Genomic DNA, 16,333 nt, shown 5'->3' on the forward strand with positions numbered 1-16,333 from the left:
CACTCTTGACTTTACGCGTCGCGATAGGCGCCAGAACTTGGGTACTTTGGGAGGAAGTTAGGCTTGCGATTCCGGGAAAATGGCCAGCACTCTCTTCCCGCTCTCGGGCAGTGGCCACTTCATGCTGCGACCTGCGTCGTGAATGCGGAGTTTCAGTTGTATGCGCCAAGTACGAGTAACTACAGCACAGAGCTTCTCTTTTTTGATTCCTCATGGGACACCGTAGGGCTGGCGGACGGACAGTGAGCGGCCATTAAACTATCTATTGCGGTCATCTCCCGGTCCCTTTGCTGTCACGCTACGTGCTTCGGTGTATGCCATCGGGAGAGTCAATCCCTGCATACACATCATGCGCCAATCCCCATCGAGGTAAATCGAGCGATTGCTGTCCCTATGATCAGGCACTTCGGCCACTGGTCACCGTTGCCCGCTCGTCGGTCGCCTCCGGTGTTCCACTACCTACGTACTAGTCACTTGTTGGTTATCCATCTTCGGCACTCGGCCACAACGATCAATATGACGAAGGTCCCAGTGGTTGATTCTATTCCTGCGCATCCCATTCCTAATCTGCCTTTATATGTATAGTTGGAGAGCCACAGCCCTTTTTGGTACTTAATAGCCCATTGAGGCTTGCATTCCCTCTTCACTTTTCCCAACATTCCATCGTGACAATGGAACTACTCAAAGCCCTACATCACGAGACGTTGCAGCTCTTTCCCGACTGTATTCGATCATCATCGGTGGCCTGCATTGTTCTCTATTCTCTCAGTGGCATTGCGATCCTCCTTTCCACCGTTTACCTGTGGCTGTGGCCTTTTCAATATGCCAAGTTGCATTTCCGTAATCTCCCTGGTGGGTCGCCTCCATTTCTGCAGTCACCAGCTGCCTTCGCGCTGACATGTCTCAAAAAGGTCCGCCTTCGGATAGCTGGTTCTGGGGGGTCATCCCCACCCTCATCAAGTCTCCCCCTAGCGTTCCCCATAGCATGTGGACAGACGAACACGGGCCCACTATCCGATATCGCGTTGCCCTCGGTGCCCAACGTTTCCTCACCATTGATCCAACCGCTTTAAACTATATCCTCTCCCATGCTGACCTCTTCCCCAAGCCTTCTCGAGTTCGAAAGGCTCTTTCTGATCTTCTTGGCAATGGACTTCTTACCGCCGAAGGTTACACGCACAAAAAACAACGTAAAGCACTCAACCCATCCTTCAGTCCAGCCGCCATCAGGGGTATGGTTCCGGTCTTCTATGACAAGGCTTATGAGCTCAAAGCAAAGTTACTGAGTATCATTGAGGGTGATGAGACCGAGCAGGCCAGTCCTACTCCTTGTAAAGAGGAAGACGAGGTGGAAGGAGGAAAGAAGATTGACGTGATGAAGTATCTCGGAAAGACCACTTTGGATGTAATCGGTATCGTGGGGTTCAGCTATGACTTCAAAGCTCTGTCCGAACCCCACAATGAACTATCACAGGCATACTCCAAGATGTTTCAGGCCGGTATGGATGCCAACTTCTGGGACTTTCTGAGAGGAGCTATTCCTCTTGTTAACAAGCTTGTGAGTCGCGAACATTGCCATGTTTGGGAGGTGTGAAGTTGATCATATACAGCCCAACAAGCGAGCAACTGAGATAGCTGCCAGGAAGGCGGTTACTCTTCGTATCGGCAAAGTACGTAACGTCAAAAATCCTCTGGAATGGGACTGACGCATCTGCAGAAAATCGTCGAGGACAAGAAGCGCGAGGTCATGTCTGCCCATTCCGAGGGCTTGGAAAAGCGAGAGGACATTGGCGATGATCTTCTTTCTATCCTCAGTCAGTCTTAAATATTCCTTCACATATCCCGCAACCTGACGTCCAAACAGTCAAAGCAAACATGGCCTCCGATGTAAAGCCGGAACAAAAGCTCTCTGATAAAGAAGTTTTAGATCAAATTACGACTTTCATGCTTGCCGGTAACGAGACGTCTTCGACTGCTCTTACTTGGATTCTGTACAGTCTCACTCAACATCCCGAGTGTCAGAAGCGCCTTAGAGAAGAAGTCCTCGCTGTTCCAGACGATCGCCCATCTCTGTATGTCTACTCATATGGGATTGAATAATCGTGGCTGACTCGCCCCTAGCGAAACACTCAATAATCTGTCCTACATGGACGCTGTCATCCGAGAAGCCCTCCGTTTGCACGCTCCTGCTCCTGGCACCATGAGAGAAGCCAAAGAAGACACGATCATTCCTCTAAGCATGCCTGTAACAGGTCGCGACGGAAAACAGATTGACAGTGTGAAAATCAACAAAGGCATCATGGTATTCATTCGTACGCTTTCCTTTCATTATCTTTCGGAAAGAATGGCTGATTGCAAATGAATAGCTATTATGACAGTGAACACTTCTCCTGCTATCTGGGGTCCCGACGCCCGCGTCTTCAACCCAGATCGCCATCTCAAGGCTTCATCCAATTCCTTTGGCGGGGCCAACATGCATGTACCAGGTGTTTGGGGTAACATGTTGAGTTTTCTGGGAGGCGCGAGGAATTGTATCGGGTACAAACTGGCCTTGGCAGAAATCTCTACGATTTTGTTCGTCTTGATAAGGAGTTTTGAATTTCAAGAGTTGAATTCCAAGCCCGTAGTGGAGAAGAAGGCTTCGTGAGTTTACTCATTCCGCTTTTGTGGGCCGCTATATGCTTGTTTTGACCGCTGACTGGGTGCGGAAGGGTGGTCATGAGACCGAGAATCAAAGGTGAAGAGAGCGCAGGACTGCAAATGCCCCTCATGGTGAAGCCTCTATTGATGTGATCACTGTTCACGGTAGCGGAGGATCATAAGCAGTTTGCGAGTTTTCCGGCAATTAATGATTCCCGGTGGCTTTTTATATCCTTTATCCTTCATACAAGATATAAACTGTAAAAGTCTATTTGTAACCTGCATTATTATTGTGACATTTGCCCTACAACGCGACGGTTTACCATGGTTAAACATTATATCTTGCGTAATCTCATCTCGATTCGAAAACATGATATATGGAATATGTGTACGCATTTACAGGTAGGTCAAGTCAAGTGAGAAAAAAGCAAGGATCGTTGATTATTTGTTGATGATTCCCGTTCCTCGACGTCTATACCCGCCCGAAGGACCCATTTATTCACTTATCTGTTCTCGAGTTGCCCGCCGTTTTCCGGACCGAATAATTTAGACGCGTCGCGTCAAGAGATCTCTTACTCGGCGCCAATCGATGCTCCGCCCCAATGGTTGTTGTGTATCATCTCAATTAATTGTCTGGTGCATGCATAATATTCCCCACTCTTCCTGGGGAATGTGGCGGGGGATGGTCTATGTAAGGAGCCCCACACTGCTTTTAGTAGTCCGTCGGAGGCAAGTGGAAATTAAAGATATAATTATATGGAGGAGGCAAGTCCAGACTGGGCCTTGTCTAATTACAGCGAATGCGGAGTTGGCACACAGCACCTGAGAATCCCAACAAGCGAAGGTGCAGAAAGATCTCCCGGGTATAGACATAACACCGTCTGCATACATGCTTTCTTTCAGGCTTGTACAAGTCTCGCACATACACGGCTATCACACTAACTACACACCGCGGGAGGAAGTCTCAAAGGAGTGCATCAATCGTGCCGAACCCCTTTCCAATCTCACACAGTGGAGCAAAGGTGCGTTGTTTTGGTTTCACTGCCGTAGCTGTATTGCAATGAATTTTGCATTCTGAGCGATATGCTAATTATAGTTGGTTACTGCACAAAACAGGCTTGAGCAAGCCATCTTACGAGCCGATCTAGTTTGCCTCTAGAACAGGTGATCAACAACTGGATGATCGGTGTGTCTGAGGCAATTTTCTCATCGTCGTCAATGTCTGACTTGATGTTCGCGCTAGCCAAGTACAACGAACCCATCCGAATTACAGTACATCTATACACAGCTCCGGCGTCCATATCAAACAGCTGCTTAATTCAAGTCTTCGATGATGGGAGACCAAACACCCGCCCAGCTCATCCCAGGACCCTCCTCAAGACCTATCTCCCCTCGACCTCTTTCCGCAAACTCCCATCGTAGTTCGAATGACGAGAAGGAGAAGAAGGGGCTTATGCTACCCCCTCCCGTGCCCGTCAAAACCAATAAAGGACAGGAAGATAAACCAGCGCCGTATGTCACACCTCATATCCTCCTGCTGCACTTACGACGGCGGTTACATGTTTTATATACCCGCTTTCGCACGCACCTATATCCGATTAGTCGATAGCTGATATTAGATTCATCCGCAGGCCACGAATGACCCGTCTTCCTTCTCTTAAACAACTGTCTGAACACCTTCACTACACACCATCAACTCCTTCGTCTCAACAACCTAATCCGCCTGACCAGTCGCTAGATTCCTCAAGTTCCAATCCTCTCCGTATATCCACAAACCCAATTGTTCCTCAAAGCTCATCTGCCGTTTCCCACACATCACCCATAATAACGCCCACTTCAACAGGGAGATTGAAGCTACCCGCAAGCGCTATGATGAGATCACTTTCCGCTGGATCCAATGGTTCCGCCCCCAGCGGCTTGGCGCCTATCGTTAGTTCGCCTGTAATTGCATCTAATCTTGGATCTGCCCAGGGCCAGGATCATCCTCCTACTTCTGTCCATTCCCAAACACCTGCTCAACAGTTGGCTAAATTTGTTCCAGGGGGTTTGGGCGACTTCCGTCCAGAGTCTGGTCCGGAAGCTAGTATCAATATGTCCCGTTCGGCCAGTCACGAGGCGCATACAGAGCTCCATCGAGAAATCCCATCTTTGGAAGGAATTAGGAGAAAAGTTAACAACAGTAAAGGAGAGGATCAGCGCAGGTTGGGCTTGCCCAACGAGAGAGAAACGGAGAAAGAGAAGAGCAAGAGTTCTGTCGAGAGTACTGGCGAGGTAACATCTATTAGCTCAGTCGAAGGCGAGAAGAAAAAGCACCCGTTACGGCACTCTTGGTAAGTTTATACGGTGATTCATCAGTCTTGCAGTACTGACATTATATCAGGACATTATACTACGATTCCAAAACATACAAGCCTGATCCGTCCTTGATTGCTCCCAAACAAGGGGATAAGATTCTTGCCGATTACGAGATGACGCTCTTGACTGTCGGCAAGTTTGACACTGTAAGTCTGCCGACAGGGCGCTCAACGCACTGACTGACTTGTGAACAGGTTGAAGGCTTTGCACGGCATTTTAACAACGTCCGTCTCCCAAGTCAACTCACTCCATCATCCAACTACCATCTCTTCAAGAACGGTATTCGACCCATGTGGGAAGATCCAGCCAATGCCAACGGTGGAAAATGGGTTATTCTTTTCCGTTCATCACCTGGAACCCTCGATATTGCCTGGGCAAACTTGACCATGGCGCTCATTGGTGAAATTCTTGATCCGGAAAATCAAGTGTGTGGGATCGTGGGCAGTACGCGACCCAAGGTCGATAGGCTTCAAGTATGGACAAGAGGTAAAGATGATGTGGAAGGCCTAAACCAGCTAGGGAAGAGGATCGTGGAGATTATGGCTTTAGAAGGGAGGGATGCCGATAGCATGTCTATGGAGTATCAAGTGAGTCATAATATATGAGCATCAAAAAGTCAGCTGATTGGAATAAAAGTACAACACAAATGACTCCCGGCCGCCACCCAACAAATTTATCCACATCCCTTATGCCAATCGTGCACCATCTACGCCATCACGATCCATGTCAGCCGCCTTCCAAGGTCCATCAGGATCATTCGGCGGCATGGGCCAGACCCGGACACAGTCGTCGTCAGGTGTCAATCTCATTCACCCTTTACCAATTCCGCCGCACTCACCTGTTGTCATCAAGGGCGATCATGGGTCGGGAAATAATGCAGCAGGGATGAAGAGGGGATTGAGTAATGACAACCCGTTCACGGGGCCGTTAGATTTGGTCAGATAGGAGAATTATGGTTCGAAGGAAGGTGTGACCGGTGTGTAGGCTGTCCAAGGATCGAACGGTGTCACTGTTTTAGCAATCTTCATCTATCAATTATCATCTTGCATTCATGCGTTGCTGGTGTTTTGCGATATATCTCATGCTTTCTATTATGTATGCATTTGCTTCATTTATCGTCATCAGGTTGAGGAAGGGGTGGACATTTCGTCTTGTTCTGTCTATCACGCCACTGCCGATTCCGTTCCGCCTCCGGAAAGAAAATCTACTGGCAAAATGAAGATAGAACCAGGAGATGTGTTATTGTGATACATGCAGTCGAGCTGGATTCTATGCCTTTTTCCTTCTCTCCGTTGCCACTTCCTCATTATCGTCAATATTCAATTTTCAACAATTTACATTTGCTGTTTTTGAGCTTCGATCTGTCGGACAATGTAGAGCGATGAATCGAGGAACCGGTCTACACAGTTCTCGAGGCATTGGGCTTCGGATCTATCCAAGGAAACCATGTCAGAAAACATGATTAAGTCGTGAAACAGTTACACACTTTGAAAACTTGGAGCTAATACCACCGGTGATACAGCTGTTGATTGATAAATTAGTCCTTTTCTATTGCTCCCTAGCATGAAGATATTGAATATCAACGTACGTGTTCCAACCTGGAAATGGACAGTCAGTAAAGCGAAGATCGATTTTCTTGCGCGATGGACTTACAGGTGTTGGTGAGCTCGTGGATGGAAGCTTGGAGCTTGGCCTTGGCTTGCCTATTATATAAGGTAAGTATCGGGCATGGATTCCTCCGTTATCTGATGTTGAAAGAGACATACTCTTGCTCGAGGAAAGATTCGAGTTCCTTCTGTAAAATGACGAGTCGATCAGTGATTGTTCCCGGTCTAACTTTTCTGGAAAATGGAGCGAACCTTGGAGGCCTCGTCGAGGGCAGGGATGGGAGCAGGGGCCGACATGTCTGATATGTTTCGTAGGTGTAGATGTGGTTTTGAAGTTTAGAAATGTATGGATATACTTGCAAAGTCGAAGAAGCCGAACGACCAACAACGAAGGCAAGAAATCTCAGTCTCCATCGGAAATAAATGGCGGGGGAATGACGTGGAAATATTTGTGCATGACGAAGAACTCGCCGCCCGCTGCCGCCGCCGAGACGAACGAAGGAAGACTGATGAGTCCATAACAAACATACAATTCCCTTTCCATTATTCTCCACCGGTATTGGGTCAATGTCTAACCTATAAACATGAGCGACTACGCCTTTGTCCCTGGCGGGTCTCTCAAGTTCAAGGGCGGCGGCGACAAGTAGGTGGATTCATCTGAAACGTCAAGTTGTCGTATATTAACCACTTACGAACAGGAAGAAGAAGAAGAAATCTCACTCTTCTTCTGACCGCGCCAAAGTCGACAGTGAAATCAAGCAGAAGGACAAGGAGGTGAAGGATAAGTCGCGAGAGCGGGAAGTGAGCGCAGAAGTTGGGTCCGCGTCTCCTGCTGAGAGGAGAGAAGATGGACCGAAGATGACGGAAGCGGAGAGGAGATTCTTGGAGAGTCAGAAGAGAAGAGTGGGTGTCCCTTTGCCTCTGCAAATCTGAAGATATAGGATGTAGCTGATATTCGCAGCGAGAGGAAAGGGCGAAACATACCGCGAAGAAGACGCACAAAGAGAGGGTGCAAGAGTTTAATGCCAAGCTGGATTCTCTCAGGTTAGTGTCATGAGCTTTATACCATCAGTGTAATCTGGCGCTGATTCTTTGCTGTAGCGAGCATCACGACATGCCTCGTGTAGGTCTTAACATTGTTGAAGAGGCTCCCAATGATATAACTGACAGGTGCTCCCATAGATCGGACCCGGGTAACATCGACACTCAAGCCGGAGCCCTTTCATCACTTTATCATTCGGCCCCTCAAGGCTGTTTGCTGTATGTATGGAAGGTGATATTCACCCTGGTATTTAGCGAATCATTCAGTTTATGCAGCAACCATATTCTCAGACTGTATCCTTTCTCACTTGACGAAATGTAATGGATCTCATACTGATATTGTTGACACCTCTTTATATTCCTTTCCCGCTATTGTTTCGCCTTCTCGGAGAAGGTTCATTCCCCGCTATTATTTCGCCTTCTCGGAGAAGGTTAAGTGATTGAATTGTCTGAATTTAGTATCTCTCAAGAATACGTTATGCTACAATAGTCTCGAGTTTTCGGTGAGAACCTTTCCGGTCCGAAGGTGAAGTCTCCGACTCGTTATGCCAAACCAGTCCGGTGTACGTTAGACGTTTCTACACCGCTGTGTGTGACTAGCAACCGCAAACTGCACATATCGTTTGTTTGTGTATACGAGTGTACTGTGATCACCATGCTTCCATCTGTCTCTTCTACACCGACGGATCCATCTTTTTCTATGATGATCCTTATTTACGCGGAGCGCGCTGGACAGTCGTGCCTGAAGTGACGCCGAACAATAATCTTTCTCTTTTCCGTTGCTGGATCATTCACCTCAATTTTCGTGACCATAAGCCACGCTCTTTCATTCCAGCAGTTATTCATCCACCCTCCGCCAGCCATGCCCCTCCCCCCCTCTCTCCCAGGTCTCCCGGATGACTATACTCCCCAGGTGAGCCCATTCATTGGCTGCTCATCAGCTCTGCTATTACTTCTACAGTCGGCTGAACGGCGTTGATTTTCTAGTATTTTGGAAACGATATAGTTGTTGGATTCGACTCTGAGGGCCAATACAAAGCTAAAGTCCTTGTAAGTGGAGCTGCGGTCGGAACAGCTTCAGAGCTAAATATGCTTTGCAGAGGTGCTGGTCAGACGAAGATGGCAGCATGATACCTCCTCCGCCACCAGGTCAGGAAGCCCACCCTCTTGATCGCCCATTAAAGCGAGGTGAGGTGGGAATCAGGTTAGTCTAAGATTATTTGGTATGTTTAGTCATGTGCTGACCCAAATGTTCTTAACACAGTCATTTATCTACCGGTCAGCTTGCCATCGTCCCCGAGTCTACTCTCCGACTTTTTCAGCGTGAATTTCTCAAAGGTGATATTGTCAAGCGATCTTTGACTTCGCAAGAATCAGCTTTAGTGGTAAATGTCAAGACTGAAATCAAGCTACAACATGCTTTAACCGGAGAAGAACTTGACCAATGGGTCAAATATGAAGATGTGTCGAATGCGTTGGAAATAGATGCGAGGGATAGGGTGGTTTATGATAACTGGATTGGAACAGTTGAAGAAGTCAGCTCAATACCTAGGGCAGTCTATACATGCGCATGTGCTGACTTCCTCATAGGTCTTTGAAAACGGTTTTGTCGAGACAAAGCTTGGTCGACATTACCGTATTGCGGAAATGGGGGGTCTTTTGGAAATCGGAAGGAGAGTCGAAGTATGTGCAGGTCTTCGATAGCTCAAAGAAAGCAAATCCTAACTTGGTGTGAATAGGAAGTTCTCCCGAAGAACCTTTTCGAGCAATTAGCCGCCATGCCCAAACCATTACCAGATTTTGCCGAACCTCAGACTGATCGTGTCCTGAAGATTGATCCAGTGGTCGTCTATGTCATTTGGAATGCTATAAACCAGAAGGTATGTTTTATAGTTGCATAAGAATGTGTCCTGTGCTGACTGTCTAACAATTTGTTCAGCTGCCTCCTTCTGAGCAAGGGAAGTTCAAAGAACCCGAGCCATTTTGGTACGGTGAAGATCTCAAGAAGCTCGCTCTTTTTGATACCACGCACTCTCAACCACCAAGTATAGGGTCAACTGTTGATTTCATCAGCGAAGATGCCAGGAGAAGTGAGTGAAATGTATAGCCGTCGATTTTCCTAGCTGACATTCAACAGAATACGGTGTGGAACCCTCAAGCCGCGTCGAAGGCACCGTGCTAGTTAGCACAATGCGAATCTTGGCAAGCCGTTCGACTTTGGTGCTTAGATGGCAAACCGGAAGGGAGACGGAGGAGCCCTCTACTGACTTTGTTCCTTATCACAATGTGGACGAGTAAGCTCCAGGCAACCGAGATCATAGATTCATTGCTGATTGTCATTCGAACAGCTACGAGACTTGGCCAGGTGAACATGTCATGTGGAGAGGCGATAATGGCGAACGACGGCACGCTGTTGTTCAAAAATTTGACCCTTACCAGCGAGTAGCTGAACTGCTCTTCATGGATGACCAAACGAAGGAACTCGTCCCTGTCATGGAGCTTGACCCCGGAGGCCGCTCTGGTACAAATGCTTATGGCGTAAGCATCGGTCAAATGGTCTTGCTTTGTGAAGACAACGGCTCGGTACCCCCTGAAGTCCCCTCATTCGGTCAGCATGAAACCCCAGTGAAGAACATGTGGGCAAGGCACGAATTTGCCAAGCTTGGCGAAGAATATGTGAGCGGCGATTCGAAGTTTGGTTGGTACCCTCCCGAGGGGGACAAACAGAGCGTTGATTGGTGGGGCGAAGTCGTGCAGCTGCATCTTAACGGAGAAGTGACCATCAAGCTCGCCAACGGGGATCTGAAGACGACGGGAATCAAGAATCTGGCAATCTTGAATGATCCTGGGAGTGACATGGTCGATGAATTGGGGCCGGAGATGGATGAAGGGGAGGCTATGGATGAGGATGAATATGAGGAGTTTGACGAGTGGCAAAATGGAATGAGGGGAGCGCATGGAGGTCTCATGTTTGACGAAGCACAGCTACATGGTTTGCAAGCTATGGTGTCACGGCTGAAGGAGTCTCAGCAGCCAGAGGAGAGTGAGAGCAGTTGGGAAACGATGAGTGAAGACGATATCCACGATGTTGACACTGAAGGGGAGGTGATGGAGGTGGATGAGATGGAGGAGGAAGAGGAGGAGGAGCGAGCGGTCGCAGAGGCAGAGGCTGCCAGTAGAAGGCAAGAACAATCTGAAGCCACCTTTGTTGAACAACAATCGTTTTCCTCTATCAAACCTTTGTCATCTCAGCCTCTTCAAAAAGCTGCGCCCGAGGCTGGACCTTCTACCGCTATCCCTAGCAGTTCCCGAGCCCCATTGCCGAAAGAAAGTCTAGACGAAGATGATGAACAATGGGTACGGTTTGAAATGCTTGAGCAAGCCCCAAGAGATCACCATTTCTATAACGAGCTAAGCTCTGGTGCGGCGGCAAGGAGTTATCACACCAGAATACAAAAGGAACATCGGGCTTTGCAATCCTCCTTGCCAGGTGAGTCGGATGTCGAAACAAAACTTTGAGTGTATAGCTGATCCTGTTGCAGAGAACATTCTTGTTAGAACGTATGAAGATAGATTGGATCTCATGAGGGTCTTGATTATTGGGCCTGAGGGCACACCGTACGTTTGTCAAGACTATATGCGCAGGTTGTTGCTGATCGGCTCTGTCGTTTCCAGTTACACGGATGCGCCTTTTGTCTTTGACGTCTACCTCAACCCTACAAAGTTCCCCAATGAGCCACCCATCGTTCATTTTCACTCATACACGAACGGTCATGGAAGGTGCAACCGTAAGTACCCATTGAATATATTTGGAAACGGGCAATTAACGCAAGTCTTTGTATAGCCAACCTATACGAAGAAGGGAAGGTGTGTCTGTCGATTTTGGGCACTTGGTCGGGCGACGAATCAGAGTCTTGGAAGTATGTCAAACAGTCAAACGAAGTCGATTATTTGATGCTCACATGCTAATTTGCGTATAGCTCATCAAAGTCTTCACTTCTCCAAGTCTTTGTCTCTATCTCCGGTTTAGTGCTAGTGAGATGCCCTTACCATTGTGAACCTGCATTCGCCAAGCTTGAAGGTACAAGAGAAGGCAAGATCAACTCGTGAGTCAAGCATTCATTGCAGATTTTGGCTTGATATCTGATAAATATTTAGCCGACTCTATTCTGAAAAAGCCTATGTTCTTTCCCGAACTTTCGTCCGCACAGCTCTTGAACGTCCCCCCACCGGACTCGAATCAGAGATCCGTTACTTTTATCTTACTAGAGGCCGACTGCGTTCGGTCATAGATCATGCTCAGAGATTGATAGAGAAAGGCGAGGTCGGGCAGAATATCGAGCAGGAGGAGGAGAATGCCGAGATGTGGAATGCGGATGCCATGGGACGGCTGACGATGGGAGCGATAATCACGTTAAAGGTTAGTCCATTATTTAAGGTTTCAAAAGCAAAGACTGGGTATTGGGAAAGGTGATCTGACATTGATTGTAGAGAACGATCGGGTGGCTGCAGAAGATATGGGATACACAGTCCTCATAATTACTGTTTGTACCAGTACTGCTTTGGCATATATGCATCTTGTCTTACTGTAGTAACCCTAATAGGGGAAATGCGGAGTTTCCATAGAGGCGGGACACAGGCGGCAAGCGGGAATTCCGCGTTCAGAAGACGGCCAGATTAGCAATCCAATTTGACAAGCGGCGCTTAATAAAAGGAGCTACGGAAGTGGTGTATGGCGTGGCGGAAACTAATGAAGATAAGGTCGGTGGCGGTGCCATGAAGGCAGGATGCTGACTCGGTAGCTTACCACACCAGATTGCAAGATTCAGGGAATATTGGCAGCTTGGCTATCAAGCCGAGGAGGATGAAGAAGAGGTGATGGCAGAAAACGGGCGGGTATCATGATCTTTCTCGGCTTAATAGTGGCGATATTGCAAATACCGCGATGAGTAGGGGAAACATTCCCGAACAAAGAGGATTTTAAGCAAATTCTGTGGCGATGCATGGGTGTTCTTCGCTAATCTTATGAATGGGCTGGCTATTTTGATGCTCGGCTGAGTTGATAGAATGCATGGCAGCGAGGGCAAAGGGGAAAAAAGGGAAATGATGAGAAGAAATGTGTAATAATGCGGGGTGCATCGGCCGAGAACGGGAATGCTGATTGCCGGGGTCGGACTGTGATTACAAACTCGCCAATCGTGCCATCCCATCTCTAATGGCGGGGGAAATTTTTTGTAATGAAATTGTAATGAAAAGTTGTAATTAGATCTCGCTTACCTTATCAAAAAAAGAGAAGACTCGAACATTCGCCGTGCCGCCATCGTCCGACGCCACTTCTCCCCCTCTTCCCCCGCTTAAATACCTCCCCACTTTTTCCTTTCCTTTTCCCGCCTTTTAAATCAAAAACATCTCATCCACCATATCCTTCTCAATCCGAACTGCCCGCTCAACCCGCTGCCTAGCCACCACCCTATCACAGCATCACAAACCCAGGCTTACGTCGTTCCTGCCCGTTCGCTCAGCCCATACATCAGCTTCCCAGCCACCAAAGACCCCGTCGCTTCGAGGTATTTCTGCCGTACCCCTTTCAGACAACAAAGAAGTTAGCGCCATGTCTCCCATCGCCAACGGCCATCCCCACGGCAGCTCTTTCGGCGTCAGGGAACCCAAGAGAACCGGCGAGGTAAGCAAGAAGATGCACTCCAAGGTTGTTATCATCGGCTCTGGTCCCGGTGGTCACACCGCCGCCATCTACTTGGCCCGAGCCAACCTCGAGCCTGTCCTCTACGAGGTAAGCACTCACATTTTTTGGGCTGTATAGATATTGACGACATCTGCAGGGTATGCTTGCCAACGGGTGAGGCATTATCGTCCAGTTACATCGCGCGACAGTCAAGGCTAACATTTCCCTTAGTTTCGCCCCTGGCGGTCAACTCACCACCACTACTGACGTCGAGAACTTCCCTGGTTTCCCCGAAGGCGTTACCGGTACCGAAATGATGGATAAGTTCCGAGCTCAGAGGTACGTTATCTATTCGAGCAAATTTAATCCGATAATCGGGATAGTATGCTGACCAATTTGTTTATCTCTAGTGAGCGATTCGGCACCAAGATCATCACCGAGACTGTTGCGCGTGTCGACCTCTCTGTCCGACCTTTCAAGTACTGGACTGAGGGTGAGGAGGAGGAACACGAGTTCATGACCGCCGATACGTAAGTTTTTTTCGCCAATTCCTATGGTTCGAAACGTGATTGACGTATCCAAACAGTATCATCCTGGCTACCGGTGCTTCTGCCAAGCGACTTTTCCTTCCTGGTGAGGAGACCTATTGGCAGTCTGGTATCTCTGCCTGTGCCGTTTGCGACGGTGCCGTCCCCATCTTCAGGCAAAAGCCCCTTGCCGTTATTGGTGGTGGTGACAGTGCTGCCGAGGAAGCTACTTGTGAGTAACGTATTTTAAATAACTGTAAAGAGAGGAAGCTGATAGGTTATGTCAGACCTCACCAAGTACGGTTCTCACGTTTACGTCCTCGTCAGAAGAGACGAGCTCCGAGCTTCCAAGATTATGGCTAAGCGACTCACTTCTCACCCCAAGGTTACCGTCCTTTGGAACGTAAGTTGCCTTTTTCGTCATCCCGCGAAAGGTGTAAAGGAGCTCATCAGAATATTTAGACTGTTGCTACTGAGGCCAAGGGTGACGGTGAAGTCCTCACATCACTTACCATCAAGAACACCAAGACTGGTGAGACCGGAGACCTCCCCGTCAACGGTCTTTTCTATGCTATCGGCCACGAGCCCGCCACTTCCCTCGTCAAGTCTCAAGTCGAGCTTGACAGCGATGGATACATCAAGACTGTTCCCGGTACCTCCCAGACTTCTGTCCATGGTGTCTTCGCCGCCGGTGACGTACAGGACAAGAAGTACAGGCAGGCTATCACATCTGCTGGTTCCGGTTGTATTGCTGCCCTTGAGGCTGAAAGGCTTATCAGCGAGGAGGAGGCTGATGACGAGAGCCTCCAGACCGAAGATGTGCATGTCCCTGCCGAGCACTACTTGGGCACTGACAAGGAGTAAGAAGAGAGGTCAAATTTAATTCTGTTTAGTATTGTGATATCTTAGAAAGTATAACCAGAATCATAGAATGCATCAGGATTTGTATACCGACATACAAAGGTTCTTTTTCGGGGGGGATCAAATGGTGGTTTTTAGATTCCAGACATAATGTCTTTGAGAGCAGCATCTGCGGCAGCGTCCAAGTCGGCTGGAGGTGGGGGAGGGGGAGCATCGCTTTCCGCAGGAGCAGGAGCATCCTCAGGAGGTGGGGGAGGTGGGGCTGGACCCAAGAACTCTTCCTGTTGTATAAGTCAGCGGTGGTGAAATGAAGATAGCCACATGATGCTGCGAGACTCACCTCCGGCACATTGGCAACCAAAATCGTTCTTCCTGCAAACTGTCTTCCACCAATGGCGTTCATAGCCTTCTTGGTACTCTCCACATCCTTGTACATTACATAGACCCTACCAACACCTGCCTCGTCATCTGTCCTCTTATTCCGCTCCGCTGTCGCCGCAGCCGCCTCGGTGGACTCCCACTTCTTGGATTTGGGTACAGGTCTGGGAATACGGACACCCTCAATTTCACCATACTTGCTGCACTCGTCATTGATATCTTCGATGATATCGTTGTAATCGTCGTCATTGTAGAGTTCTTCGGGAGTAACCATGTTAAGCAACAACATGACACGAGAGGAGGGAGCGTCGGCATTGTTTTGCATGAGGTGGGGGACTGATAAGAGTAATTATATTAGCTGACAATAGAGCAAAGCACAGAGAGCTGGGCTTACTGGCTTGACTGAGATATGCGGCAGATCCTGGTATGGGTGCGTTAACACCAGTGTTCCGGCCGACAGCCGCACGTTGCACGACGAGGTTGCGGTCACCAAGAGCAAAATTGTGGAGACCTTGGATGGCCATGTCTGTAACCTCAGGATCAAGGTACTCGGCAAAAGCGAAACCCTGGTATATGATCAGTATGGTGTTCCTGCCACAGTTGAGATACTAACCTTGGAAACACCAGCACTCTCCTTGACCAAGTTGAAACTCTTCAGCTCTCCGAAACTCTTCAACAACTCCATTACTTGCTCGTCATTGAGGTAAGTAGGGATACCACCAATGAAAAGCTTGTTTGGTGAGTCCGCAACACTGGGAGCGACGACACCATTAAAGGTTTGCAAAAGCGGGTCGATACCAGCATAGTCCTTAGGTCGCCGGACTCGGAGAGAAGCGCCGTCGAGGACGACACCGTCGAGTTCAAGTGCAGCAGTAGCTTGTTCAGGAGTGTGCAACTGTTTTCAATGGTCAGCGCAGCACGAGAGACGAAAAGAATCCTAATCCCACATACCTCGATGAAGGCAAAATTCCTGTCGTTGTTGATTTGACATTGCTTGACGGGATCTTCCTTGCCATCAGCCATACCCTTCTCCTTCATGAGATTGTTGAAGAAGTCCTGAATTTGCTGCTCTTGCATGTCTTCCTTGATACCACCAATGTACAAACGGTTGTTTTGTCGCACAGGATTACTGGGAGGAAAGGCACCAGCGACAAAAGTGGCAGGGATACCAAGATGGGCAGGAGGAGGAACTCGACCGGGACCATATGTAAACAAACCTTTATTTATTTGTCAATTTAAAG

The 16,333-nt window shown here is 48.4% G+C and overlaps 7 protein-coding genes; 5 read left to right on the forward strand and 2 right to left on the reverse strand.

Moving 5' to 3' along the window:
- Positions 1–181: 181 nt before the first annotated feature.
- Positions 182–3,295, forward strand: CNAG_05842 (cytochrome P450). XM_012194999.1 has 9 exons: positions 182–852; positions 912–1,558; positions 1,611–1,670; positions 1,718–1,814; positions 1,865–2,072; positions 2,122–2,312; positions 2,367–2,643; positions 2,712–3,042; positions 3,129–3,295. Exons 1-8 carry the CDS (start codon positions 672–674, stop codon positions 2,791–2,793), a joined length of 1,743 nt encoding a protein of 580 aa, XP_012050389.1. The 5' UTR covers positions 182–671; the 3' UTR covers positions 2,794–3,042; positions 3,129–3,295.
- A 205-nt stretch (positions 3,296–3,500) lies between these two features.
- Positions 3,501–6,115, forward strand: CNAG_05843 (translation initiation factor 4E). XM_012195000.1 has 7 exons: positions 3,501–3,662; positions 3,757–3,826; positions 3,884–4,152; positions 4,272–4,970; positions 5,021–5,141; positions 5,190–5,582; positions 5,632–6,115. Exons 3-7 carry the CDS (start codon positions 3,971–3,973, stop codon positions 5,938–5,940), a joined length of 1,704 nt encoding a protein of 567 aa, XP_012050390.1. The 5' UTR covers positions 3,501–3,662; positions 3,757–3,826; positions 3,884–3,970; the 3' UTR covers positions 5,941–6,115.
- CNAG_05844 (mitochondrial import inner membrane translocase subunit TIM8) lies at positions 6,061–6,980 on the reverse strand. XM_012195001.1 has 6 exons: positions 6,855–6,980; positions 6,762–6,790; positions 6,649–6,698; positions 6,584–6,593; positions 6,482–6,517; positions 6,061–6,426 (listed from the first exon to the last, which is right to left on the reverse strand). Exons 1-6 carry the CDS (start codon positions 6,897–6,899, stop codon positions 6,330–6,332), a joined length of 267 nt encoding a protein of 88 aa, XP_012050391.1. The 5' UTR covers positions 6,900–6,980; the 3' UTR covers positions 6,061–6,329.
- Positions 6,981–7,078: 98 nt separating this feature from the next.
- On the forward strand, positions 7,079–8,048 carry CNAG_05845 (protein FAM32A). XM_012195184.1 has 5 exons: positions 7,079–7,245; positions 7,301–7,505; positions 7,564–7,646; positions 7,704–7,725; positions 7,785–8,048. Exons 1-5 carry the CDS (start codon positions 7,187–7,189, stop codon positions 7,797–7,799), a joined length of 384 nt encoding a protein of 127 aa, XP_012050574.1. The 5' UTR covers positions 7,079–7,186; the 3' UTR covers positions 7,800–8,048.
- Positions 8,049–8,427: 379 nt separating this feature from the next.
- Positions 8,428–12,236, forward strand: CNAG_05846 (ubiquitin-conjugating enzyme E2 O). XM_012195002.1 has 15 exons: positions 8,428–8,556; positions 8,631–8,693; positions 8,744–8,847; positions 8,908–9,178; positions 9,234–9,326; positions 9,383–9,523; positions 9,583–9,733; positions 9,781–9,937; positions 9,992–11,133; positions 11,186–11,261; positions 11,319–11,431; positions 11,488–11,563; positions 11,624–11,749; positions 11,802–12,063; positions 12,135–12,236. Exons 1-15 carry the CDS (start codon positions 8,506–8,508, stop codon positions 12,180–12,182), a joined length of 2,874 nt encoding a protein of 957 aa, XP_012050392.1. The 5' UTR covers positions 8,428–8,505; the 3' UTR covers positions 12,183–12,236.
- A 689-nt stretch (positions 12,237–12,925) lies between these two features.
- Positions 12,926–14,813, forward strand: CNAG_05847 (thioredoxin reductase). XM_012195185.1 has 7 exons: positions 12,926–13,434; positions 13,484–13,500; positions 13,558–13,665; positions 13,737–13,856; positions 13,913–14,085; positions 14,141–14,256; positions 14,316–14,813. Exons 1-7 carry the CDS (start codon positions 13,255–13,257, stop codon positions 14,715–14,717), a joined length of 1,116 nt encoding a protein of 371 aa, XP_012050575.1. The 5' UTR covers positions 12,926–13,254; the 3' UTR covers positions 14,718–14,813.
- CNAG_05848 (splicing factor U2AF 65 kDa subunit) overlaps positions 14,767–16,333 on the reverse strand; it is a 2,587-nt gene continuing 1,020 nt past the window's right edge. Inside the window, exons 4-8 of the mRNA XM_012195186.1 lie at positions 16,044–16,309; positions 15,706–15,987; positions 15,487–15,658; positions 15,055–15,428; positions 14,767–14,995 (exon numbers count right to left, since the gene is read on the reverse strand). Of these exons, the coding sequence (XP_012050576.1) occupies positions 14,849–14,995; positions 15,055–15,428; positions 15,487–15,658; positions 15,706–15,987; positions 16,044–16,309 (1,241 nt within the window). The 3' untranslated portion in view covers positions 14,767–14,848.

The sequence above is a fragment of the Cryptococcus neoformans genome, chromosome 7, assembly GCF_000149245.1.
Source record: "Cryptococcus neoformans var. grubii H99 chromosome 7, complete sequence".
Taxonomy (NCBI): domain Eukaryota; kingdom Fungi; phylum Basidiomycota; class Tremellomycetes; order Tremellales; family Cryptococcaceae; genus Cryptococcus; species Cryptococcus neoformans.

Excerpts from the sequence above, each read along its gene's own strand:
- CNAG_05846 (XM_012195002.1), top strand. The coding sequence starts at position 8,506 with ATGCCCCTCCCCCCCTCTCTCCCAGGTCTCCCGGATGACTATACTCCC. Across the intron at positions 9,938-9,991 it reads CCTTATCACAATGTGGACGA|CTACGAGACTTGGCCAGGTG; the intron begins GTAAGCTCCAGG and ends TCATTCGAACAG. Across the intron at positions 11,432-11,487 it reads CGGTCATGGAAGGTGCAACC|CCAACCTATACGAAGAAGGG; the intron begins GTAAGTACCCAT and ends GTCTTTGTATAG.
- CNAG_05843 (XM_012195000.1), top strand. The coding sequence starts at position 3,971 with ATGATGGGAGACCAAACACCCGCCCAGCTCATCCCAGGACCCTCCTCA. Across the intron at positions 4,153-4,271 it reads CAGGAAGATAAACCAGCGCC|GCCACGAATGACCCGTCTTC; the intron begins GTATGTCACACC and ends ATTCATCCGCAG. Across the intron at positions 4,971-5,020 it reads CACCCGTTACGGCACTCTTG|GACATTATACTACGATTCCA; the intron begins GTAAGTTTATAC and ends ACATTATATCAG.
- CNAG_05842 (XM_012194999.1), top strand. The coding sequence starts at position 672 with ATGGAACTACTCAAAGCCCTACATCACGAGACGTTGCAGCTCTTTCCC. Across the intron at positions 1,559-1,610 it reads TTCCTCTTGTTAACAAGCTT|CCCAACAAGCGAGCAACTGA; the intron begins GTGAGTCGCGAA and ends GATCATATACAG. Across the intron at positions 2,073-2,121 it reads CCAGACGATCGCCCATCTCT|CGAAACACTCAATAATCTGT; the intron begins GTATGTCTACTC and ends ACTCGCCCCTAG.
- CNAG_05845 (XM_012195184.1), top strand. The coding sequence starts at position 7,187 with ATGAGCGACTACGCCTTTGTCCCTGGCGGGTCTCTCAAGTTCAAGGGC. Across the intron at positions 7,246-7,300 it reads TTCAAGGGCGGCGGCGACAA|GAAGAAGAAGAAGAAATCTC; the intron begins GTAGGTGGATTC and ends ACTTACGAACAG. Across the intron at positions 7,647-7,703 it reads GCCAAGCTGGATTCTCTCAG|CGAGCATCACGACATGCCTC; the intron begins GTTAGTGTCATG and ends TCTTTGCTGTAG.
- CNAG_05847 (XM_012195185.1), top strand. The coding sequence starts at position 13,255 with ATGTCTCCCATCGCCAACGGCCATCCCCACGGCAGCTCTTTCGGCGTC. Across the intron at positions 13,666-13,736 it reads GATAAGTTCCGAGCTCAGAG|TGAGCGATTCGGCACCAAGA; the intron begins GTACGTTATCTA and ends GTTTATCTCTAG. Across the intron at positions 14,257-14,315 it reads AGGTTACCGTCCTTTGGAAC|ACTGTTGCTACTGAGGCCAA; the intron begins GTAAGTTGCCTT and ends CAGAATATTTAG.
- CNAG_05844 (XM_012195001.1), bottom strand. The coding sequence starts at position 6,899 with ATGTCGGCCCCTGCTCCCATCCCTGCCCTCGACGAGGCCTCCAAG. Across the intron at positions 6,791-6,854 it reads CCCTCGACGAGGCCTCCAAG|AAGGAACTCGAATCTTTCCT; the intron begins GTTCGCTCCATT and ends GTCATTTTACAG. Across the intron at positions 6,427-6,481 it reads ATTAGCTCCAAGTTTTCAAA|ATCCGAAGCCCAATGCCTCG; the intron begins GTGTGTAACTGT and ends TTCCTTGGATAG.